The sequence below is a fragment of the Hypomesus nipponensis genome, chromosome 26, assembly GCF_054491055.1.
Source record: "Hypomesus nipponensis isolate SF chromosome 26, ASM5449105v1, whole genome shotgun sequence".
Classification (NCBI taxonomy): Eukaryota; Metazoa; Chordata; class Actinopteri; order Osmeriformes; family Osmeridae; genus Hypomesus; species Hypomesus nipponensis.
This window is the reverse complement of record NC_140386.1, coordinates 1,167,282-1,176,969: the sequence shown is the minus strand read 5'-3', so window position 1 is coordinate 1,176,969 and position 9,688 is coordinate 1,167,282. Positions and strand designations below refer to the sequence as shown.

General features: G+C 39.9%; 1 protein-coding gene across 2 annotated transcripts in view; it reads left to right on the top strand.

The window, feature by feature from the left end:
• The first annotated feature begins 159 nt into the window (after nucleotides 1-159).
• sgta (small glutamine rich tetratricopeptide repeat co-chaperone alpha) overlaps nucleotides 160-9,688 on the top strand; it is a 35,717-nt gene continuing 26,188 nt past the window's right edge. For both annotated transcript variants that reach the window (XM_084692242.1, XM_084692241.1), the window contains exons 1-3: nucleotides 160-315; nucleotides 3,171-3,311; nucleotides 3,571-3,674. In XM_084692242.1, the coding sequence (XP_084548368.1) occupies nucleotides 3,212-3,311; nucleotides 3,571-3,674 (204 nt within the window). In that variant the 5' untranslated portion in view covers nucleotides 160-315; nucleotides 3,171-3,211. The remainder of the gene's footprint in view (nucleotides 316-3,170; nucleotides 3,312-3,570; nucleotides 3,675-9,688) is intronic.

The following is a 9,688-nucleotide window of genomic DNA, read 5'->3' as shown; positions in this document are numbered from 1 at the left end:
GCGTTCTTGCTGGCCAAGTCACCATCCGATGCATCCTCGATAAACGGGGCGGATGAGGAATATTTCCGTGTATTTTTGGCGTTCTTGGTGACTTGTGTTCTTTGGAATGGAACCGTACTTGGGCAACGAAAGATGACGTCCAACGAGTTCGCAAGAACACAAGAACGGAAAAAAACGTGGATTGATAAACGGCCAGTTACTATGACGTTGTAATTATGCGACGGATACACAGAAGCTGAAGCCTAACTCCACGCCGTACTAGGTTATTACTGTCTGTACCGAGTAATTTCTGGAACATTTGTAGCTGGCCAACTGGTAAATAGGAATTATTCCACTTTATTTGTAATGTTTATAATCTGCTGTATTTTTCCTATAGCTGTGTTTTAAAGGTCAGTGTTGGTGTCAGCGAAATTTAGTGGAAATGTATCTTATTCATTGTAGACGTATTCTAGTGCCATGTTAGTCAAAACTACTCAACCTAGCAAATTAACTCCTAGCTACTCCCACTAGCTAGCTAGGTTAACCAGCTTAGTTTGACAACGGATTTTACGCTTATTTTGTTCACTAAGTAGTATTCAATGTAGTCTAGATATTGGTTAGCCTGTTGGGCGACTATTGCTACCATTCTCCAGTTATGAATTTGCTCAAGTTTGACCTCCTATGTAGCTAGCTAGCTTTGTTAGCTGCGGTAGCCAATCTCTCAGTGTTAGTCTACTGTCGTTAACTCGCTTACTTACCAAAAACATTATTGGAGTTGGGTTTCAAACTAACAAGCATGCTATTGTAGTAATATAACATTGTGCACAGCCATATCCACAGATATTTGATTAATATTCTGAAGCAATCCAGCTCTAGCCTGCTATCGCGTCATTACGTTCGGTTGTCTTCCACCATGCTAACGTAAGGTTTATTATATCAAGTCAGGAACTCACTGTATATCTTATAACAAGAATATCTGGATGAAAGCAGTCCAGTACCCAGATTGCTCAACAAGATGAAAAATTCATTAACACAAATTATCATGCATTTTTTAAGATAAGTTAGGCCATATCAAAGGCTTAGCCTACCCCATGATTATGTAAATTGTCATAGCCAATCATTTAGTGAATCATGTTTGTTTCGTGTATGTGAAATAAATTAAACCATTACATTAAGGAATTTTTGGTAATATTGGGGACTAATTAAAATGAGTTGGTTTGAATCGAGATTATATATTTTTTCCACAAAATGTAAATAATACAAATCAATTAAAACTCATACGTTTCCAGGTTTCTATTATATCTTTTTTTACATTTGAAATAGCTTTTTAGGTTGTTTTTGGCTAAGGTTAGGCTTTTTAAAATACGTTTTGTATCTTGTTCAATGTTTCCCCAAGCAGTGTTTCCCACACATAGACTAATTCACTTTGTGTGTTATGTTGCTTACTGGAAATCAGTAGAATACATCTGTATTTATTAATAACAAATCATATAATAATCGCATGTTAAATCGTATTTGCAATATTAGTCACAATCACAATTGGTATATTTCCTGAAATCGTTCAGCACTAATCCTATGTACATCGTTAATTGTTAGTTTGGGAAGATCACGTAAACTCCTCGTAAAAAAAACTTTAGAAACTTAAGAATTGTGTGAAAGAACTGCTTGCTACCCAAAGTTTTTCACCTGGCTTATGCAATATGCGGAATTAATGCGTGCATATAGTGAATTCCCAGCACCCGCACTATGCGACCAACATTTATATGGGTGCAACCAAAAATGTTCCTAGGTCGCACTGGTGCACCTTACCTCCTCGCATCAGCTGCCTATCCACGAACAAAGCTTTTGTTCTCCTTTGACGGAACTCGCACTCATGGTTGGATCATATCGTGGTCTAAACCAGTCAGAGACAGAGATGGGGTAGGTCTTTGCCTCTGATTGGCTGTGGTCCAGATATTCCTGTAGGCCTACACTGTTCCGTGCTGTGTGATTGAAATTACAACCTGAGCACCAGAGAATCAGTTATGGGAAACCTGGGCCACAACCGGCCCACGGGCTGTCACAATCCGGCCAGCGGTATTAAATATGTAGTCCTGAAAGCAGGGGCGAATCTAGGTTCCCACTTTTGGGGGGGCTAAGCCCCTAGACTAGACTCTTTTAATCACTTGTCTTTATTTTGTGTTGAAATTAAAGCCATTTTAGCTATGTTGTCTGCTTTCTATCAAAAGTATTGAGTTGCTAGGCAACACATGAAACACAGCGTGAGAAGACTTGAGAGCTAGCTACAATTAGCCTAGAGGTACCATTTATTTTCGTTTACAAAATGAAAAGAAGCTTAACATGCCATATAATAAACTACTTAATAACCTCGACCGTTCGGTCATGCCGGGAAATATCAAACCTGAGCTTTGCCGCATCAACACGATTAGCTGTGTTGCTCATTCCACGAATGCACGATCCTTACAAGTTGTACCTTGTTGTAAAGGTGACTAATCTTTGACAATTTGGGGGTGGAAACCTTTTTTTTTTTTTTTTGCAGTACCCTTTTTAGTTATGTTACTGTCATATCTTTTGCACCACGTTACACAACTTACAAATAGTGTTGTCATTGATGTTATTGTTTCTAATGTTTATAAAGAAAAACTAACACATGCCTCTTTTTTTCATGGCTGTGGAGGTGTAATATTAAAATTAGATGGTACAAGCAAGCTATATCAGGGCTCAAAATAAACTTTTTTACTTGGTAGTACTGGGTTAACCCTAACCCAAGCAAATGTAGGAGCACCAACTGAATATGATGGATAGGGTTAGTTAACTGTCACATGACAAGGGAGTACAGTAACGAGGTGTGATTGGTTAATATTGGCCATCAACCTAAAATTTGCATGAGTGTTAAGAACGTAAAGATGAAGTGTAATTGGTTATGTAGCGTTGGATAGAACGGTGGACCGGTCACTGGATCAGCTTACAGCAGGCACACACTGTGCAGTAGGCTAATTTGCGACCATAACGATTTTTTGAACTTGCACAAATGCTCCCAAATATATTTTGAGGTTGCAGACATACCATTTTGTGAGCGTGTGCTTCCAAAATGGTCGCAATTTAAAGCACTGTATAAGTAATTATTCAGCTGTCACTGTTATTACAATATTGTACTCACTTTTGTCCCTTGCTGTAACTGTCTTTTTCAGGGTCTCCCCCACAATACATATTTGAGGCCTGGACCTTGAAAATGACAGACACAAAGAGGCTTGCCTTCTCAATCATCCAGTTTCTTCACGATCAATTTCACTCTGGGAATTTATCATCAGATGCCCAGGAAAGTCTAGAGGGTAAGATATTTTTTTCCTATTTCAATTGTAATTATACACCTCAATCAGTAAAGATGGAGATCTTCATAGACTTCACTAACAGTATGTAGGCTTAGATTTAGTTCTTACAAGAATCAGGGGTCGTTATCAATGACAAATGCAGTCCCATTATTCATAGATATTCTACAGTCTCCTATACTATGCATTTGACAGACTACATTTAAATACGTAGCTTTACATTGAATTCTAATGAGCATACATTGCCTTAATTTTTCTGCAGTTGCTGTCCAATGTCTGGAAACGGCCTTTGAGGTCTCAACGGAAGATCAGAGTCTAGCTGTTACGCAAACTTTACCTGAGATTTTTGCCTCTGCCACACCTAAGGTAGACCGTTTAGATTATTTTCAAGTGCTACCTTTCCTCCTCCCTTTTAAAATGTGATATTATATTCAAGGCTCTATATTTAAGGCAGGGTTGGGTTGTTGAGATGCACTTGTTGTCATATTTGTTGACAAACTTCATGTTTTTATGGCAACCAATACATCTAAAGACAGTAAAATGAAATCAATCCTCTGTGGGTGTCGCAGGACTGTCATAAACCAATCATTAAGTTCAGACTGACCTCAATGATTGAACCGGCTGCTTGTCGGTCTAACTACCTCCAGCAGTACATTCACAATTCACAACAAGATCCAGCCCCAAGCACCAAAAACATTGTGGGTAGCCAACACATGAAGCACACATTGTGAACAACCAATATAAGTGCCAAAGGGAAGAGCCATAAGAGCATGTAGTTAAGCAAGTTACAATCAAACTAAATGAATTGCTATAAGTGCAAGTGTACCTGTAGAAAAGCAAGCAACAGTAAAACAAATATTTCACAGCGAGTACAACAATTTAAATCAGTTACCACTAACCAACAAGAGCAACAGGTCTCTAAGCCAGAGTCATTGTGATCCTTTCCTAAGTACCGTTGTACTCCCGGAACAAGTGCGTCTTGAGATTTATCTTGAAGGTGCAGAGACAGTCAGTGTCTCTGATGGAGGTGGGGAGATGATTCCACCACTGAGAGGCCAGACAGGAGAAGAGCTTGTGGACCGGGCGGTCTTGAGCGGTGGGACCACCAGGCGGATGTCTAAAGAAGACTGTACAGGGCTCTACGCTAATGTTTTCACCAAGGAGCACATGTGCTCCTAAATGAAAACATTTAGGAGCACACAAAGAAATTTAGGAGCACAGTGTTTTTTAAAATTGTATTTGTTTATTAAACATAACTTAACACAGGGGCGTCATTAGACCCTTTTTACAGGGGCACGTGCCCAGTATAAATCTGTTGTGCCCCAGTAATAATCCCTGAAAAAATTAACGGAATATCTCAATCAACGCTTGTAAAATCAAAGCAGTTTAACCGAAAATACAAAGCTTGCATTAACTATAGATGTCCCTGCCAAAGCTGATATCAAACTTGCGTCCCTGAACTGTTATAGTGGGTTAAGCAAGGGGGTTTCTATAGCCTAATAGTGCATTGTGTGCAACACACTTGGAAGAAGGGATATGAATAGGGGCCTGTGCCCCAGTACAGTTTTATGTCTAACAATGCCACTGACTTAACCGTTAATGCTAGACAACTAGCAACTTTCACTCTGATAGAACTAGAACAAATAGTTTTAAGAAACATGTATATAGTTAGTTCATATTTTCTTAATACTGGGACATTATAGACTATGTAGGCACGCCACGGATTAAAAGGCTTGGTAGTCAAAGCTAGGTAGACCCAGAGCCATATAAAAAGAGAGTTGGGACACTTCCATAGATTTCCATTGTAATCAAAGAAGGCAGAAGTAAGCGTGTCATTTGCGACCCAAACATTGTAATTTGCAACGTTCCCAACCCCATTCATGTTCAGTGTTACAAATAAACTTAGCTGTTTTGAAATTAGTTTTAAAAGTAATGCAGTAATTTGATCAATTTACCAGCAACTTGCTTCGTAACACTGAACAAGAATGGCGTAATAGTTTGTGAAAGACCCAGAAAAACACACATTTCTGACGAGGCAAAATCACAGACAATTTTGGAATCCCTGCCGCAAGCGTTTCTTAGGTCTCAAAAAGACATGTCCGGGTAAAAGAGGACGTCTGGTCATCCAAATTTTATATAGCCAGCTTTATTGTAAGATATAGCTTGTTAGATTCTAAATGCACATCTGATTAGAGCTAGCAAAAATGAATAGCAGATTTAGGGGTCCCCTATCGTCCAGCTAGCTGTCGACGCTCGGCAGGAATTTCAGGTCCACTCACTAAAAACAAACTTGACCCTCTCACTGGACATATTGCATAATAAAATGTTTTATTGAATGCAATTGTTTGGCTTGTATATTCTGTTCTATTTACCGAACTCCTTGTCTTAAATCGAGCTGGTCTGAGCTACAGTATGGTAGTTAGTATAGCCATTTCTAGCTCTGCTTCACAATATTGCTGCCTAGTGTTATGAGTTAATGTAATACATAAATGATCATAAAGTATCAGACATATACATAATACACCAGTAATCAATTGATATGTGTTAATATACAAAACATGTCAGTAAATCAAGATGATGCTACTGTCTGTACCGTTGAAAACCATTCAAACAGGTTGCCAGCAGTGTTTTTTGCGAGCTACTTGAACCAAGGGATCACGTGTCGGCGAGATCAAAGAGTGTCATAGCTCTCTTTTTATATGGCTCTGGCCCATTGGTTGCGAATCGTCGCTCTCGCGTCATTATGCTATGTTCACATCGTGCAGTCGCGACTTCGTCACTTGCTTTCCATGTGAAATCAATGGAATGCTTCACTTCATGGCACTGTTCCGTGTATTGACAACAGCCTGTCACTCGCGCACTGTGCTCGTAAATAATTTAAGTTCGCACATACCTATTTTTAGGCGCAAATGCGACTAAGTGATAGAGTGCAAGGGCTTATCAGGCTTGGATAACGACCATTCATTTGAATCAGGTGTGTTGGAGCAGGGAAACATCTAAAACATGCAGGGCAGGGAGGCCCGAGGACCAGGGTTGGGAACCCCTGATCTATAGGAATATAAAAAAAAAGGAAGAAACACCCTTCAACCCAATAATATGAACCTGCAGACCCGGAGAGCTGCAGTTTCAGGGCCACAGTTATAGGACCCTCGTTATGAGTTGTCACGAGTACGTGTCCCTAGATCGCAACAAGATGGATTATTTGAATGGTTTGGGAGAGGCAAGAAACAAGGAAAACTAGGGAGTTTGATCCTTAATATTGATCCTTTATATATATATATATATATATATATATATATATATATATATATATATATATATATATATATATATATATATATATACTGCGATTGTGTATATGTATATATATATGTATATATATATATATATATATATATATATATATATATATATATATATATATATATATATATATATATATATATATATATATATATATATGTATATGTATATATATACATATACACATACACAATCGCAGTATCACATCCACCCACCCCTCAGCCAAATACACCTGCATTGCTCCATCCAACTCATCATTCCCTCCACCCCGTCAACCACTCTTGAGAGCAACATTTAAGGATTTCTAGATTTTGGCGATGTAGCTCATCGGTTAAAGTAGCTAATGTGAATCACGTGTGGTTATGTATAAAACCCCTCCGGTGTTGTGAAATTATTTTGACAGCTAAGTTGAAGTTAGCTAGCTAAGGTTAACTGCACCTCCAAATCTGAGGCCATGGTTATCGACCGGAAAAGGGTGGAGTGCCATCTCCGGGTCGGGGAGGAGATCCTGAACCAAGTGGATGAGTTCAAGTATCTCGGGGTCCTGTTCACGAGTGAGGGAAGAATGGAGTGCGAGGTTGACAGGCGGATCGGTGCGGCGTCCGCAGTGATGCAGGCTCTGCATCGGTCCGTCGTGGTGAAGAAGGAGCTGAGTCGAAAGGCGAAGCTCTCTATTTACCAGTCGATCTACGTTCCTACCCTCACCTATGGTCACGAACTATGGATAGTGACCGAAAGAACGAGATCGCGAATACAAGCGGCCGAAATGAGCTTTCTCCGCAGGGTGTCCCGGCTCTCCCTTAGAGATAGGGTGAGAAGCTCGGTCATCCGGGAGGGGCTCAGAGTAGAACCGCTGCTCCTCCGCGTCGAGAGGAGCCAGCTGAGGTGGCTCGGGCATCTGATTAGGATGCCTCCTGGACGCCTCCCTGGTGAGGTGTTCCGGGCACGTCCCACTGGGAAGAGGCCCCGGGGAAGACCCAGGACACGCTGGAGGGACTATGTCACTCGGCTGGCCTGGGAACGCCTCGGGGTCCCCCAGGAAGAGGTGGTGGAAGTGGCCGGGGAGAGGGAAGCCTGGGCCTCCCTGCTTAGGTCGTTGCCCCCACGACCCGATCCCCGGACAAGCGGAAGATGACGAGACGAGGTTAACTTTATTGTCCAATTCAAGACACCAGAATTGTTTGATGTAGCCCTAAAGTACATTTCCTGTTAAGACTTGGCTTTTACCTGAGTTCCTTTGTACCACCCATAGCGTTAATATAACTAGAGTAAGCTACTGTAGCGCGAGACTGGACGCGGACATCTTTCCACTTCCGTGTCTTCCGGTCTAGCTTTAAACAGTGGCTCTTTTTTTCCCTAGCTCCGAGACCTCGTGCACACTTGCAACTAACTGTACACATCATACTTTGCGACAACCAGTCGCGAGCATAGATTTATATGGTTACGAGCGTGTGAGCTAAGGCATTGCAGTGGCAAAATCTATGGGCAGAAAGTCCAATAAGAATCAGACACATGATGCATACTTAACGGAAATGTATTCTGTCACTGTATAGTATTCCTTCAACTAGTTTTTTTAGGCTATAGGGCTAAATATAGGGCTATTCTAGATGGAACTCATCACATATGTTGCTTTTTTTCTTCGTGATATGAGTATAATTTCCAACGCATTGTATCGGATGAAATAAACTGTTAACAAGAATAGCTCCATCGTTGTTCTCGCCAGGCAAAGAAAGCTTAGTTATTTTGGTAACCGAAATCTTCCATAATGCAGACTTACCATAGCATACTGTCAACTTTATATTCAAACGAAATGTCACAAAATTCACACTGCCTTCAATTTATCATCAGTGTAGAAATGTGGCCAGTGTTTTATATGTTCATCCTACAAAACCAAACGCCTATTAGTGGATATAACTAATTAGTGGATATAACTTAAGTGATCTAACAAAACTTGGTAATAATGTAATAAATAAAAGCTTGAAAACTTTATTGAACATTTGCCTTTGAAAGGGGCTTATTCACAGAACCATATAGGCTATGAGACGTTTCCATCAGATGTAAGTGGGGGTGAAACATCAATGAGGACCTTCATTGTCCCACAAAAGCAGTCTGGCTTGATGACACGATTAAAAAAAGAACAATGGGTGTGTTTAACAAAAGCTTCTGAAGGCAAGACTAATATTATTTAAATACATATAATTTCCGATTGTGGTTAACAGTTAAAGTATGAATCTTCGTCTTTGCTCCAGATAGATGTCAACAATATGCTCGCGCTTAACATGATATTTGCCATCATGTCATGAACGTTTTTACAAAATATCAAATCTGTTTTTAAATAACGGGAATAAACTATATTAACAACATTTCATGTGTGTGACAAACATTTGTTAAATTTGCTACAACAAGGCAGGCAACTCAAGTCATTTCTCCCTGTGCTCATTCAATATAAGTCTATGGCTCATTCAGCTCAATGTAAATCGGCTATCGGCCAATGTGAACTTTAGTGCTCGTGCCCCGTTAGTATCCGCGAGCACATTTGCAAGCAACTTTTATTGACGTAGGCAAATAAATGGGATGCTAGTTTACCCATTTCGGATTGGTTTCAAACTTAGCAAAAATCTGAAAAAATTATTCTATGAAAAAGCTAGTAGTATGAGCCAGGTTTGAGAATCTAACCAAAATTATTGGGGGAGATAGTTTTGTAAATGTTGACTGGAGTTAATAGAATAAAAACGACCGGAAGAGTCGGAAACCTAACCGTAAATGCAATACCACCTACATCCACCGGGGCTGTTGCTTCAAGTCGAGGGGCGAGGACTGGGGGCTTGGTACCACCTGACTAATGTGTAATATTGAAGTGAGTAGAGTCCATAACACATTTCCAGTTATTTACTAAGAATTTATTTAACCAAATTAGTCATGTATTTGAAATAATAATAATTCAATACCACAAATAAGATTTAGGCTATTTAAACGATATTGAGGCCTAGTATAACACACTTTAGCCCATGTGTTCACCTCTTACAAAGACATGTATGTATACAGGTATACGCTTTTTCTAGCACCCCAGATGTCGA